This window comes from Eleutherodactylus coqui, chromosome 2 (genome assembly GCF_035609145.1).
Source record: "Eleutherodactylus coqui strain aEleCoq1 chromosome 2, aEleCoq1.hap1, whole genome shotgun sequence".
In the NCBI taxonomy this organism is placed as follows: domain Eukaryota; kingdom Metazoa; phylum Chordata; class Amphibia; order Anura; family Eleutherodactylidae; genus Eleutherodactylus; species Eleutherodactylus coqui.
Window position 1 is genome coordinate 149,406,629 of NC_089838.1, and position 16,692 is coordinate 149,423,320.

General features: G+C 41.9%; 1 protein-coding gene across 10 annotated transcripts in view; it reads right to left on the reverse strand.

Annotated features, from left to right (window-relative positions):
- NRCAM (neuronal cell adhesion molecule) overlaps positions 1-16,692 on the reverse strand; it is a 208,803-nt gene that overhangs the window by 50,397 nt on the left and 141,714 nt on the right. For all 10 annotated transcript variants that reach the window (XR_010790315.1, XM_066591753.1, XM_066591755.1 and 7 more), the window contains 7 exons: positions 11,628-11,812; positions 7,070-7,201; positions 6,542-6,685; positions 6,208-6,316; positions 5,075-5,241; positions 4,843-4,990; positions 4,541-4,665 (listed from right to left, as the gene is read on the reverse strand). Coding sequence is in view for 9 of the 10 variants with exons in the window: in XM_066591753.1 (XP_066447850.1) it covers positions 4,541-4,665; positions 4,843-4,990; positions 5,075-5,241; positions 6,208-6,316; positions 6,542-6,685; positions 7,070-7,201; positions 11,628-11,812 (1,010 nt within the window). In the remaining variant the exon portion in view is untranslated. The remainder of the gene's footprint in view (positions 1-4,540; positions 4,666-4,842; positions 4,991-5,074; positions 5,242-6,207; positions 6,317-6,541; positions 6,686-7,069; positions 7,202-11,627; positions 11,813-16,692) is intronic.

The following is a 16,692-nucleotide window of genomic DNA, read 5'->3' on the forward strand; positions in this document are numbered from 1 at the left end:
AATGTCCTCTTGCCGCGAGCAGGGTGGGATTCCTGCCCATGGAATCTGACCCGCCCGTGGACATGCAGGTACAATCTGTAAAAGCTAGTGGAAGTCAAAGCTCCAACACTTGACTAAGGCAACCAGATCCCAGTTATTTTTTTCCAGTCCAAGTTAAAAAATAAAGACGTGAAATGATTTGCTGCTGTGGATATTCCTCAACTTTTTGTCTGCTCTAGTTCTTATACATGAGACCCACTGCAACTCTGTATAAAAGCTAAACAGATGATGACATCTGCCAATGATTAACTTGACATTTTGTAAATATGTATTCAGGCTTTATATCCTATAATATGCACAGATGGAAAGAGCTTACACATTGACCTTTGTTCTATTCAGAAAAGTGGCAATATAAATGCTTTAAGGCCTAAACAATCCAAATACTAAATCTTAAAAGGAACATCCCCGCAGCAACATAAACTAAGTTATAGTGCTGTTAGGGGACGTGACAGGGAGCCGGGTGATATATTTATTTATACTCACTTGCTCCCGCGATCCAGCGCTGTCCCCATTTGAAGTCGGCTAGCGGCCCGAAAATCTGACTCTTTACAGAATCCTGTGTACGCGCTCTCCTCCACTGTATAGGGGAACGTGCACACAGGAATCAAAAATAAAAGTTGGATTTTCATGCCGTGTGCCGACTTCAGAGACACCGCTGAATCGCAGGGGAGCAGGTGAGTAAAAAATTAAATCACCCGGCCCCCTGTCACATTCCCTAACTCCTAACTGTTGTGGGGGACGTGACATGTTCCCCTTAAAGAGGTTCTCTCATGAAGACAAACCCTGTTCATATGATCTATTAGAACAAATGGACAACATAAAAGGTGGTCCCACTATAAGCCAGCGGGGAGATCCGCTTTGTACGAGCAGCTTCCATTCTAGTGCACTTGAGTGGCCGCCCTGTAATACTACAAAGGTTTCGCAAGCAAAATCAACAGTTTGCTGGGGGTGCCAGGAACAAGGCCTTGGGCATTCAGTTTCTCGTCCAGTGGCAGCATTTTCAAAGGGGCTGTGTCTGATGAATAAATACTTTAATGACGTTGCAAGGTAGAAGTAAAATGTAAATCTGTAACAGATAGGGTCACATACATTTTTTATCTAATTCTTCTGAGCCAGTAATGTTAATGACTGCTACATCTCTACATAATAGAGTACTAAAATTAGAAATGTGAATGGACTTGGGCTGCTAATCCATGAGCTCCATTAGCACTGGTGTAATAGTGCTAATTGCTAGGCTGCACCTGTGCTTGTAGGTTCAACCTGGCAATTGGTGGGAAAATGTGAGCGTTAACAGTCTAAGAGCAGACTAAAAGTGAAATGTGAGAAATTAAAGTCAACTTAATTTCACAAGTGCATTATTCATTAATGTAATTACACATTTTAGAAAAGCTTTACTTGCAATTTCTTTGAAACGCTATAGGTTAATCTTGGTCATAGCTTTAAAGAGTTTCTCTGACCTCATAAAGTGATGACATATCATTAAGACCAACCGCAGGGACTCCCACCAATCCTAAGGGTGAAGGGTTTGCAAGACTGCTTCAGCAGCATGATGATGTAGTGGATAGCACTGCTGCTTTGCTGTGTGGAGGTCCTGGGTTTGAATTCTTACAAAGGACAACATCTGTGTAGGGTTCACATAAGTATCCTTAGAGTATTCTAATTTCCTCCCAATTCTTGCTCCCCAAAAAAAGCCCAAAACTAAAACATACTAATAGATTAATTAGTTTCCTACGAAATTAGGCTGTGTGCATTGAGATAGAAAATTTAGATTAGGGAAGGGAACTGATGTGAGGGATAATAATATCTTCCCAGTGCTGCAGAATAAAAGCCACAGATAATACATACAGACCGTATTTTTCACTCTATAAGGCCTTAGTCACATGGGCGTTTTTTCACGCGATTTGCGGATCGCATGACGGATGCGCATCCGCAAATCGCGTGACCGGTGCGCGCAAGTCGCCCGCAAATCGCCCGAAAATCTGCTCCTAGCCGCGTTTCATTAGAAACGGGCCGGAGCTGTCCAGCGCATTGCATTCAATGGAGACGGCAATAGAGTCGGCTCCATTTAAAGCAATGCGCTGCGGGCGAGCCCGGGATGAATTGTTGGGAAGGGCTTAAATATATAAGCCCTTCCCTGCAATTCATCCTAAAATGTGTAAAAATAAAAAATATATATATACTCACCTTCTCCCGGCAGCCGGAGCTCCGCGCGGCTGTCCTGCAGTGGGTGTGAAGGGGGTGTGAGTCAGACCTGCCCCCTGATTGGCTCAGCGCTGAGCCAATCAGAGGCATGTCTCACTCACACCCATTCATGAATTCATGGATGTGAGTCAGACCTGCCCCTGATTGGCTCAGCGCTGAGAGGCAGCAGTCACTCACCCATTCATGAATTCATGAATGGGTGTGTGAGTGAAACCTGCCTCTGATTGGTCAGGGCTGTGACCAATCAGAGGAAGATCATTCAGCAGGCGGGGATTTTAAAGCCCAGCCGGCTGAATAGTGCCAAGAAGCAGTTCAGGAGAACTGACAGCGGCCGCGGCTGTACTCCGGCTGCAGCGGAAAGGTGAGTATACAATTTTTTTTTATTTTAACACATTTTAGGATGAATTGCAGGGAAGGGCTTATATATTTAAGCCCTTCCCGACAATTCACCCCGCGCACGCCGGCAGCCCATTGCTTTCTTGCTGGCTCCATTGAATTCAATGGGCAAACATCGTTCTTCTCTGTCACAGCTGTTATAGCTGTGGCAGATAAGAATGATTTGTCTTCTATATGTTCTCAATGGGGTCGGCGCTGCTGCCGCCGGCCCCATTGAGCGCATATAGAGAAGAGAACAGGAATCGCAGATCGCAGATAGGTGCGATCTGCGATTTCTGTTCTATAATTTATCGGACGAGCGCATAAAAAGGGCTCATGTGTCCGATACCATTGCAAAGCAATGGTTTTATAAAATCGCCGGACGCATGCACAAATCGCGGCAAAAAACGCCCGTCTGACTAAGGCCTAAGACGCACTTTTTTCCCCTCCAAAGTTGGGTGAAAAAGTCAGTGCGTCTTATAGAGTGAACGTGCCGAGATCAGACCTGGCCGAAGCTGAAAAGGATCGCAAATCCTTCTCACTGAACTGCCGGCCATTTGCATACAAACCCGGCACAGCAGTAGAGCAGAGCGGCCGCACAACAGCTGATTGCTGGGGGTGGGGGGAGGAGCAGGGAGCAGAGCGGCCAGTACAGCAGCTGATAGCTGGGGGCGGGGGAGGCGCAGGGAGCAGAGCGGCCTGTACAACAGCTTATTGCTGGGGGCGGGGGAGGAGCAGGGAGCAGAGCAGCCTGTACAACAGCTGATTGCTGGGGGCGGGGGAGGAGCGGGGAGCAGAGCGGCCCGTACAACAGCTGATTGCTGGGGGCGGGGGGAGGAGCAGGAAGCTGTTGTACAGACAGGCGACTCCTGCTATATTGCTGACAGTGTGATAAAGATAGCAAGTCCGCTCCACACCAGCACAGATACAACAGCTGATTAGTGAGAGGGAGCTGCTGCTCCCCCTGCCTCAGCAGTCAGCTGTATGTACAAACACTCTCACATCTGCAAGCTACATAGGAGAGGGAGGGGGGGGGGGGGCAGAGGGAGAAAGTGCTGCCTGTATTGTGTATATATTTGTGACTAGTTATGCATAACCATAATGATACACGCCATGCAGGGTTCCTGGAAAGTTGGGTGACAACTAATGGAATCATTACATTGTCACTCAGCTCTTCCAGGATCCTAAATGCCAACTGCAGAGTTATGCAAGCATGCATACCACATGCATTGCCATAACTTTTCAACGTGGGATTCAGGGCTCCTGGAAAGCTGGATGACAAGTAATGAGATCACCATTACATTTATACTCAGCTTTCCTGGATCCAGAATGACAGGTTGACCTAGTGGTATATACTTCATTCCAAGGCGGTACTACTGCTGTTTATTTCTCCTGTAATACGTCCCTCACTGCCTGGTCTGGGGAGTTCAAAATATTTTTCTCCTATTTTCCTCCTCTAAAACCCAGGTGCGTCTTATCATCAGGTGCATCTTATAAAGCAAAAAATACGGTAAGTGAGTAAGTATATAAACAAATATAACTTATGGCCTTCAAAGTTTTTTCCAGGGCAGAGGTACTCCTGGCTACTGGCTGTGTAGGGAAATGAATGGTGCCAAGCTGAAGTCCCCTTTACGGCACGCTAGCTACTGTGCAGAGAAAAACAGTGAAGAGGATGTGGCTCTTAAGCAGAAATGTGGCTCCTTCATTTTCAGGATAGGTGAAAGTTCACATACTTACTAATATGTCATCATTTTATGCAATGGGAAAACCCCTTAAACACAGTGCATATAACTGGTGGCTAAATCAAGATAAGTTAGGGTTAATAAGTCAGGGTGTTAATGCAGAATAATGCAAACTATGCTGTTGAGTCAATAAACAGAAAAACAAAGGAGTGAACTAAATGGAAATCTAGTAAATATCTTACCAACTACAGAAAGTTCTGCACTAGCTGAAGCGCTGTCCAAGGTAGTGTTTGCCACACACGTGTACATGCCTTTATCATTCTCTGTTATGTTCTTGATTGTCAGCCGCTCTTTTTCAAAAGTGTATCTGTGAAGCATAAGACCGCTATGAACTTTGCATATATCGATTTACAAGAAGATAACGTATAATACATCTATCTCAAAAACTTATTATACTTTAGAGCCAATAAGAAAGGGCCAAAAATAATATTTGGGTTTGCCATTAGTTTGCCATTACGAAGAGCTTTGAAAATGCTAAAAGTACCTCTCATCCATGGGCAGTTCACTGTTATTCTTCAGCCACATCACCTCTGCTAATAATGTGGGATCATGTTTGAATTTGCATTCAAAGGATGCACTGCCGTATCTCTGGACAACCCTGTATTCTGGTTGAGAGATTATCATCGTTGGATCTACAAATAAAGCAGATTATTAATACTATGTGGAAACATGACACCATATTTCAGGCCCAGTTTATGCATTATCTAATATATTACCTTTGACTTCAAGTTGAATGATTTTTTGGTCTGTGCCCAATTTGTTTCTTGCTATACATGTATATGTGCCACTGCTGTCCTTCTGTGCCACTGGTACTTCCAGTGTCCCATTATAATGAAAGACATAGTCGCTTCCATGCAGAATACTAGACTGCACCCCCTTAAACCTACACAATAAAGGGAAAAATAACAATAAGAACTGTTTATTTTTTGAAGCGATGGATAACACATATCCCAGTTTAATATCAGCAAGGTTTTCATATTATTCTACACAACTGTCAGTGTGAACATGAGCAGGTCATCTCTAAAGGGAAGTGATTAGTAGCAGATAACTTTAGCCAGTTTAGTGATATGGATGACTTATCCTTTTAAAAGAACCCTCTTCTGTCATCTTCTCCCCATCTCCTGCTCAAACTGTGAAGTGACAATGGGTAAAGCAGAAGTGACGACACGCCGGGCAGTACATTTGCTAAGGCAATCATACACCACCTAAAGTCTCTCTCTTATACTACTTCAATTCTAATTAATAGACCCTTTAAATATCTGAAGTCTTATTATAGATACGTAATGGAGACAATTACGCCAGTGACCATTTCTGCTAAGTGGAATCCATTCCATAGCATACCTCGTTCTTCCTAAATTATCCAGTTTCTATTTTTGGAGGAGGCAATTAATATGGTAAAATATTACTGTTCTGTCAAAGTAGGTTAAAAAAAAGAAACTGCGCCTGCACTTCTGTATTTATCTATAACTCATATGTAGAAACAGCTTCATTTGTAGGCCTAATACAGATGGCAGAGAGCTGAGAGCTTGTACAGCAGTGCATGGAGGCCGTAAGGTATCTATGTCCCCCCAAACAGGCCTGTTGTGTGCCACATGTATATATTTTTCCTTGGAAGCATTGTTTGGTTTTTCTGCCAGTTCTGTATGGAATCTAACAGAAAAAAAATCTTTGTACTGTATGGCCCCGTATGAAATCAGAGGCACGGAGGTACAGTAGAGGTTCTATGCACTACAGTCGAAGCCTCATTATATAATAAGGCCCTGTGCACTTTTTTTTACAAATTAGGTCTGTTATTACAAAATAGTCCCAAAAATTTCAAACTGATTTTCTGGTTGAGTTACCAACTTACCATTCTATGTTTGGAACAGGTGAACCAAAAGATTTGCAGTGCAGCAAGGCAGGTCTATTGGCAATGACTTGATAAACTTTTTCTGATGAAAGAATCCGTGGCCGCTCCGCTGAAACACAAAATACATACATTCTGCTAAACAATGCTATTTATATAACAATACAACAAAAAGCACTTCACAATATAAATTACATTAAACACTACATAAACATTAGTTTATAATCCAAATTACAAAATAATAAAATAAATACACAAAATAATACTACAACTGCAGCTCTGTAAAGACTGGCAGTTCATTATATGGAATTCAAGTAATTAAAACAGATATACTTACCAAGTACATTCACAAATGCATTTGCCAATACATAGCCGTAAATATTTGAAGCATTGCATTGGAAGACTGCACTGGCCCGCTCATGCACTTTTGTGAAAATGACAGTATCCCCGTCTACCACCCTACTCGGATCATTAGGAGCCACTAGAAATACAACATAGATAACATTAAGAGCAGTAAGTATGCTTTCTCTGCATTTACACAGCTGTTGTCTTTGGCCAGATGATATGAGGCCATTTAATTGGCTTAAATGTTATGGGGTAATGACATTGATTGAGAAGGTTCTAAATTATCACCGTGTAGAACATTCCGTACGTTAGACTACAGATGTAAGCAGAGTCTTTCTGATCTCAGAGGGTCAGTAATACAAGGTTACACCTTCCCAGATGTAGTTTTGAGGAAGGATGAAGAAAAGGCATTTTTGTTCAACCTTCTGGATTTCGTATACGATGTGTCCATATGACTTATGTACAGTATGTTGTTGATAAATTACACTTTTTTAGAATGCTGTAAGAAATCTTTACTTACATTCAATTGCAACTCCATTTATTAACCATGTAATGCTGGGAGCAGGATTCCCATGGGTTCTGCAGATCAATGTCCCATCATCTCCCGGTGACAGTACGAGATTTTCAGGCTTAGTGATCCAATAAGGTGCAGCTAGAAAAGAAATGAATATTTCAATAGTAACTGGAGCGCTGATGCAAAAAAATGGAATTTCACAGACAGAGAAATATATGACTACATGCTAAATAATCTCACTATTTATTCATCTGCGTAGTGTGCAACACTGATATCAGAAACAGTCAATGTGCTAAATAGGGGGGGAGGTGATGCCTGCAAATTAAAGGGGTTTCCCAGGCACAAAATGGAAATTCTAAAAATACTGAAATCTAGGAGGTGCAGCTAAGCAGTGGCAACCTGCACCTTTTATCTGCCACTCTGGATCTTCTTTGTCCCTTGCAGCCGCCGATCTGCCGTTATATTTATGTACCTCACTTCTGCAGTCAACACAGCAACAGACTGCTACCTACAACTTCCAGCTTACCACTTCAGATCTGCCCACAGGTCCTACAACTTACCAGCACCTACCTTCCTCTCAGAGAAAGTAGGCTGAAGCCGACAGACAGGAGCTTACAGCACTCTGAACTGCACATGAGCAATACAACGTAGTGCTTCTCCCTTTGTTCTCCCATCATGCACTGCTCACAGGATGTTGGAGACTATGGTCCGGGGGGGAAGGGGCAGATGCAGACAAGATGTTAGAGGAAGTGGGGATATTTTTCAGGCGGAAGGTCATGTGACATTGATAGAAAATGAAGAATGTAGCTAGACCCAATGCAGTGAACCTATTCCAAAATGAGTTATTGTGGTGATGTACATTAGAATACCCCTTTAAGTGTAGGAAAACTTAGAATAGGCACTTTCAGTGCTGATGTTATGTAATAATCATCTTTATTTATATAGCACACGCACATTGTGCAGCACTTTACATTACTTGATATTAGGGGGTTCTGTTCCCATTGGGAATTACACATTTTTTTTAACTCACCCATAGTATGTTTTTGGAGTGTGGGAGGAAACCAGAGTGCCCAGAGGAAACCCACACAAGCATAGGGAGATATACAGAGACATACAAACTCCATGCAGATGTCATACTAAGGCCAGTGACACACTACCATATTTTGGCCTCCATTTTGCATCTGTAATATGGTAGTGAATCCAAGCCTGATTGCGGGTCTTCTGATCCGAGCTCTGAACATCATAGGAATGTATGGTCAGCCTGGGACACACTTCTGTATTACTGATGCCAAACAGGCCGAAATATGGTATGTAAGTCAGATTTGAACCCAGGCCCCCAGTGCTGCAGTCAACAGTGCTAAGGACCAAGCCACCATGCTGCCCAATGTAAGGCACTCCTTTGTTAGGTATGGTGGCTAATAGGTCCATAGAGTTATCCTATAGATAAGCTATTTAACCACTGTTTGTTGAAAGGAAGAATGGCAACTATGATATTTTCAGGCTGGAGTGGGAACACTTTCTGCCACTTGTGCAGCATTATTAGAGATGTAAATGAGCCTCTGTGAATATAAAGCAGTCTGTCCGCATACCAGGTTCCTTTTAAAAGATACATAGCAATGCCTGTTAAACTGACATAACAAATCTGTGGTGCATTGTTGTCAAATGCAACAAAAAGGACACTCATAAAGCAAATAAAGGAAATATGAGTTATATAATGTAGATCACTGGAACTTCTACAGTTTCTATTCAAGTCAGACATTGCTTAGACAGGTTCAAGAGTACATTGTACATGTATATTCTGTATGCATAGGAAACACAAGGCTCATCAGTATGGCATAGGAAGCTCTGGGCTTTTTTTGTAGAGTAAATCACTTGGACAAGAATAGAAAGCATTACTGAAGATTACCATGGTAACCGGCTTCTTCTCCAACATTACTCTGAAAAAGGATAATAAACGCTGGAAAAATATGGGTCTTTAAGCTCCGCTTTGTTTAGAGGGCTTAATAAATCTCATCAGCACTTTGAAAAAAAAACTTGAACATTTAGATGGTAGAAATGATTAATTCCATTATTTGTATATGTTTGCAATTTCTTGTGTACGCCTATCCTCACACAACTAGAACACCATCCATAAAACATCACTGCTAGCTCTGGAGTCGTCCTATATTCAGTTCACCGTTTGTAGGATAATGGACTGTCCGTAAAAACCTCGACCATGAAAGAAAAATGTAATGTAAGTTTCTAACTTTCATTCGAACAATGCACAACATTGAAATGAAAGCTGCAGGGCTAAAGAAAGCCATTCCGGTAATAAGAGCATGGCAGAGGAGCTCACTTTCATGAGCAGTAGAATCACGTCAATTGGCAAAAATGTCACAATGCTAAATGTGTGTCCAATTCACAAAGAAGGCAGACAACGGCATGAGATGTCCCCCCTTCAATTTGTATTCCACTTAATGGATGAAATCTGCTGCAGGTCTGTACCAAAATCTGTGACAAAATCTGCAGCAAGTCAGCGACCTGTGAACACACTCTCTAAGGCTAATTTCACATGGATGGGCGTAATATCGGTCCCTGAAACTCGGCCTGGTATCGCGCTCCAGGACGAGCGGTCTCTCCGTGGATGCGAGGCGTATTTGTGTCAAAAACGCCTAGCATCCCATTGAAACGCATAGCGATTCAATGGGAAACTTTGCAAGGCATCGCATGCACCTCGCACACTGTACAATGTTTTTCCTGCCCCATTGGGTGTGGCATTCTGAGGGAATGCCCAAAGACAGGACACGCTGCAATTTTTCCTGCTCATGTATTTGTGCAAGATTTGTGTGTCACGCAGAAATCTTGTGCGATTTTCTCAGCTGTATGAAAGCGGCCTAAGATTGTCTAGTCTACATTTACACTATATGGAACATATATTACAAATGTCATAAAACAGTGGGGTAGATTTATTAGAACTAGACAGTATTAGTCAATCTGCACCACTGTGTTTTGATATTTGCAATGTATGTCCCTTATGTTACAGAAAGCTACGAGCAACTGGAATCATTCTGTAACTTATTTGTGCTACTTTTGTTATTACTCCTGTACTTTTTTTTTATTGTACTTGTAATGTATACCTAATTGTCTGTTCATGTTTGTGAGCTGCATGATATGTCAAACATAAAGCAAAGTTCTGCCTGACCCAGTTTCCTTTTCTTTCCTTTTATTTTGGAATTCATAATAGCATAAATGACTATACGAATGGAAAGGAATAGAAATCATGTCAAACGGAAACATCTTTGGTCTCCTTTTGACTAATTAAAGTCTACAGCTCCATTCAGGGTTCCATTTTTCGTCTGATTGCCATTTTCAGTGATTCAGACGAAACCCCATGACGGAAAGTCTGGGCACACTAAAACACATTGCGAACCCATTTTAAGCCATACTTTACAAATGCCTTAAAAGGACTTACCCATAATAAGAATGTTTTACCTATCGACAAGATAAGTGTAGGACTCTGGGGAGGAATAGGTTCTATGGAGTGGAGGGTGAGCAAGTATGCTGTTGCTCTATACAGACTCCAGTGCTGGAAGCACAAGAGGTCCATATCGAAGGACAATTCAGAGTGAAAGAGCAGATGATCATTCTAGTCAGGGCCATATCATAGTTGATGCAGTATTTAGCAACGATGTAGCTCTGAGAGAGAGTACAAAATAGCTGCACTGTGTAAACATTTGGGTATCCATAGAATTCAGGCTCTTCAGTCATTTACAAGGGTATTCCAGCTTCACAAGACAATAGTTTTTACAAGAGGCATATTTAGGGTGTCAGTTTGTTAATATGGGGGGTATTAGGGACTCCTCCACACAGTACAAGTTTTTGGAGTGGAAACTTTGATGTCTCATTAGACTAAGGAAGGAGCCCATACAAAAATAAAAGTACATGTACAAGAAGCGTTGGTCTTTTTTTGTTCCGTTCATAAAATATCAAAAACTTTGTGAATCTTTCTGGAAGCAAACCTGGTCGAGCCCTAAATTAGAGCATCTTGAAATAAAAGCAAGGAGCAAATATTTTACGTACATGTGGTTTTGGTTTTCCCTTGTAACGTAATCTTTTTCCAAGAACTGACTGTGGCAAACCAAATTGCAGTACTGCATGTAAAGAATACAACATTTTTGACTTGCTGTATTGTATTCTATTGGTTTTTGCCCCATTGAAGGCAATGGAGAGAATGCTGTAGATTTCCGTACAGACTGATTTCCAACACTTTTGGAGCAGTATGTATGGCACTTATTTAATGGGGAGAGGTGAAAGTCTTTCCTTTATACTTTTCCTCTCTTCATGATTCACTCCTGTTTTTTGTGGGAGAAGACTGCACTGTGTGAACGAGGCCTACTTTCTATACAAAACTTAAGAGTATTCTTGTTTTTAGCAGCGCATCATCTCTACCAAGTCACATCCTCATATTAACAATATAGTCTAGGAGATGAGAATATACTGAGATCATCTGTACTGTAAATATAAATAATTTGAAATACCCAAAGAGCAGGGAGGAAGCTTCTGGTGCAGTGTGGCTATCACCTACCTTTAACGATAACTTTTATGACATGGTGAATCGACCCTCTGCTATTTTGAGCTGAACATCTGTACTTGCCAGAGTCTTCTTCTGACACACCAATTATTCTTAGAGTTTTATTAAAATTTTCATAAAAAACTCTGTTGCTAGGCAGTTCTGCACCTTCTTTATTCCAGCGGATCTCTGGTGTAGGTCTGTAAAAGAAATAAAGAAACCATTATGACACAGTACTTTGCATTAAATATATAATCCAGCACTTCTGCTTCTGCGGTCCTTCTAGTCTTTCTTTACAAGTGGCCAAAATGTGACTGCGACAGCCAATAAGTAGCCTAGGATCAGAGATATCATGCAGGCATACGGGATTAAAACATTAACCCAGCTCCTAGGAGATGGGGGTCCCCTGATGGACACATGGTTCCAGTATCTTCAGCTGCAGCATTTTATACACAGTCAAGGTCCACTTACGACTCTGACCACCCAGTGTAAGCCCTTTGAGGAACTATGTGCCTCCCCCCGGGGTTCCGAAGGGAGAGATCTCTCTGATCTACGAGCTTCTGGTAGCCAGGGAGTTACTGAACCATGAGGTATGGTTTAGGCTACAATGGGAGAGTGAATTGGGCTATCCCCTATCTTACGAGGACTGGTCCAGGTCTTTAACCATGAGCTATAAGCTTTATGTGTCAGGAAGACACCAGGAACGGAATTATAAATTCCTGGTGAGGTAGTATTACACTACGGCCCGCCTCTCCAGGTTATGCCCCTGGACTCCTGACAGATGTTAGAGATGCCTGGAAGAGACAGTTACTTTTGTGCATATCTGGTGGTCTTGCCTGCCAATAATGAATTTATGGAGGGAAATTGAGTTACTATATAATATACTTAAGGGGAAGATCTGTGGTATTTACCCTAGAGCTCGTCCTTCTCTCAATTCTACCAGCTTCATATTCAACTAATAAAAGAGACATCCTACGTTTTTCCACTCTGGCCATGAGAATCTTGATCCCGCGATCTTGGAATTCTCAGGTTCTACCCACACATATCAGCTGGTTGTTAATTATGGATGAGATGAACCATATGGAGGAATTTAGAGCTAAGGACGATATTAATTGGGCAGCCTATAATACAACTTGGGAGACTTGGATAGATTTACGGGGATCCCCAGCGCGCGCTGGATGGCTCGCGGAAGGAACTGTACCAATATAGGGTAAGCCAAGTGGTTCAGGTCTCTGGGGAGGCCTGAACAGCAAAAGGCTCTATAATTAGATTAGAAAGGGACTATAGACTGTCCAGGCTTGGGGTTAGAGGTGGGGCTGTTGACCTCTCTTCTTCCTTTCTTTTTTTCTCTCTTTTCTTTCCTTTGCCTTATGAAGGATTAATACTGGTTGATTGAGAACCCCCAATAAAGGGTTACTGGTGTTTGGTGGGGTCTTTGTGGTTAGGTTAATATGGATTACCAATGAATCTGGGATTACCGAAGCATGTTAATATTAATCACAAGTAATTAACCTACAAGGGGTTATGACCAATAGCGATTGTTTATTTATATTGTTACTTTATGATAATGTTGATTATAATGGTCAGTATTTTATTAAGCAAATTTGCTAATGTTATTTGAAAATTTTTGTTTAAAAGATATATAACTAAAAAAAAAGGAAGAAAAATAACTTTATAATACTCCACAAGTGTTAGGAATGCATAACATACAGAGAATGAGGAAATTATTGTCTCTTTCTTGTTATGCTTTTTTCCATTGCAAATTTACTTAACAGTTTTCTGAATAATTTAATACACCCATTCCCCACAAAAAACATTGGAGTATCTAATTTAATTTAACTTTGAGTTTAATTCATTATATACATTTTTGCACCTGTTTTTGTTAAATGCAAATTCTTCGACTAATTTATAATACTCTACAAGATCCTGTGAATTCTCTGCCAGGGTATATGAAAATGGGTTTTCAAACTAGACATCCCCTTGTAATACAGATGTATCACCACAAACGCATTAGTGGTTTGCTGCACTAGTAAGTCGCAGCTTGGCGCGGCTACACTACTTGCGTAGCATGGCCACCGTTCAAAGTAAATATCAGTGGTCATGCACTGGACACTTTACGCTACAGATGTAGCACGCCATCCTTCAAGGATGTCAATGATACAGCTGTATTACTGTATATCTGTCATGGGAAAGGAGGAATACATTTCCATCAGGTCTGATAAAAAAGGAAAAAAAATTACAGAATATAATACTATCACCAGTAAAGTAGGGGTTTATCACATTATTTTCTGCACTATTCCTCTGCAGGGTGTACATATAATCCTCAATCCTGTTAGGACTGGTGGAGGAGCATGGCTGATGTGCTGTGTTCTATAGACTGGTACACAGAGAACTGCATACTTTGCTCTGTAACTGTCTGTAAAATACACAGACATAAAATCATGTCGTAGGACAGTATATAGCAAGAGCGAGCAGTGGAGACATTAATTATGTTGCTAAAACACATTAAATAGTGACTTACTAATAGTTTGCAGGCAGAGTCTGCGTGTCTCCTTTGCTCCTACCCGCTTACCTCTGAACATCATGATTCATCCCCCTCCTCTACTCCTGTTCTGTCATCCTGTCTCCTGTCAATTAATTGACAGGAAGTTAGGAGAAATGGAAATCCTTAGTGGCCAGAACCTTTGAGTGATTTTTCATCAATATAATTTCATTTTAGGTAAATGCTCTCACTGATTTCAATAACAGTGAAAACAGCTAGGCCACTTCCACCCCAGTCTCCTATGACACACCTGACAGCCATGCTGGGTGATCACTGAGGATCCAGTGCAGCGGATCCCCAGCAATTAAGTATTCGTTGGGTCATCAAATCATCCTGACTGCTATTCAGCAACAGCAGCACTGCTCACACTTGCAATACACCGGACAACCAGCTTCCCACTGCACTGTTAAAACTCAGGAGTCTTTACAATGCATCGAGGAGCCATTTCCCTGGCGTTTTACAGGTGTGGGCAGTTCTGCTGCTGAATAGCAGTAGCGGCACAGAAGACATCGGGCCCCTGGGCAATTGCCTAGTTTGCCCTTCTGTATTGCCAGCCTTGCCAGGCGCACACTAGAGAAGCTGTGCTTGGTACTACAGTGCAGTCCTTTCAAGCGCATTTGGCTCAGCTGCAATACCAGGCATTCTAGCTGCTAAGTTCTGTTATTTGGTGGGGTCCAAGGAGTTGGACCTATATTAAACATATACCGATGGCCTACCCTAAGAGTGGTTTTACATGGTACATCGGCCAAAAAGTTGCTTAAAAGAGCAATTTTCAGTGATAGTTATCCTGTGTAATTAAGGAACCTGACAAGGAACTGAGTGAGAAATCCTTCAGTAACTGCTAGTCACTTTGTTTCAGCTCTGTGAAATGAAGTGACTAGTAGGTGACTTCTTGCTTATTGTAAACAGGCAGTCCTTCCTCTTTGACCGGCTGCCTGTTTACAAGTGATGGAGGTAGGTGGCGGGGAGGAGATCTCCAGCGCGTTCCGCATCCATTGCCTATACAACTATCACTGCTGTGTGAAAGCACAGGAACGACAGTCATCTCGTGTAAAGCCACCTAAAGAAAAGGTCAATTGAAAATGCAAAAAAACCCCTATATAACTGTAATATTTATTGTACAACAGAAGATGGAAGAGAACACTGTACTCAGCTTTGTACGGCATTCACTATTTAATCATATGTCCACTCTGCTAATTTATTAGATGTCATGCATGTTGTAAATCAGGAATAAGAAAAACAGCTCATGAAAGGTGCTTCTGGCAAGTTCTTGTTATGTGAAAATGAGCAATTACTGTGTGATAAAGTGCTATCCGAGTGTGTTCCCGCAATACACACAAATGTTGCTTTCCACTAAATTAAATGAGGCAGAAGAAACAAAAGGCCACGGAGTGACAGCGAACATAATAGATGTATGTGCAGCCAGATTGTACGAATACAATAGTTTGATTACTGACTAAACAGAGCTTTCTTTTATTTCATGTGTTCAGTGCTTTTGTTCTGACATTTTGAAAGGGCCGTTTAGGGACTGGAACAACACGGAGTCAATAAAACAGGTGTAAAAGAGAAGTATGCAAAACAGGGAACAAGTACTAGTACAGTCAGAATATATTGTCAATTTAGTCGTGTACAGATGAGTTTTTCTTTAGCTTGACTTTCGGGCCCTTTTACACGAGACGATCATTATTCAGATTCTTGCTGGATAGCGGGAATCTGAAAGAAAGTCCATCAGTTTAAATGCTTGCAGCGACTGAATGACGAACGATAATTTGTTTTCTTATTGTTCATCGTTAGTTTCTGCATGCATAAAACGGAACGATAATCGGCTTATGTAAACAGGCCATCTATGGACAACTGCCTGTTTACTCTGAATGGAAGCGGACAGGCCAGAATGATCCCCGATCCCCTTTGTCTTTGTTCACTGAGCGATGATCACTCCTGTGGAAAAGTACAGGTGTGATCATCTGTGCCCGACTATTGTCGTGTGTAAAAGGGCCCTTAACATGACACAATATCACGTTGTGGCGTTCTATCAGAGTGGTTTCTTTACACTTTCAATTACTTTACAATGGGTTTTGTTGTCTTAATAGAACAAGGGCTTTTTAATGGATCAGGGCTTAAACGCATGAGCTTAAATTTCTCCCATTATACAGCTGTGATAATCATGGCCATATAACCGGCCAATAGGAAACCCACTGATCTTATTTGGCATTCAGTGGTTTCATTTTCATTGTGGTGATTTCTTGGCTATGATCTGTATGGCCGAGAAAATACAGGGCCTGCCCTATCTCTCCCGCATGTAGTGAACACATCGTGCGGGGAAGATAGGGCAGTCGCTGTCTTCCCGCCTCTTTTGTCAAACTCCTATGCTCCACCACACAGTTTTAACTGCCGGCGACGGAGAAGAAATCTCTCCCGTTTACGCGAAGTATGCTCCATATTGCTGAACAGGGGTGTAACTATAAGGGGATGCAGTTGCACCTGGGCCCAGGGGCCAATAAGGCCTCTCTTCTCCATATACGGAGCCCAGTACTATGA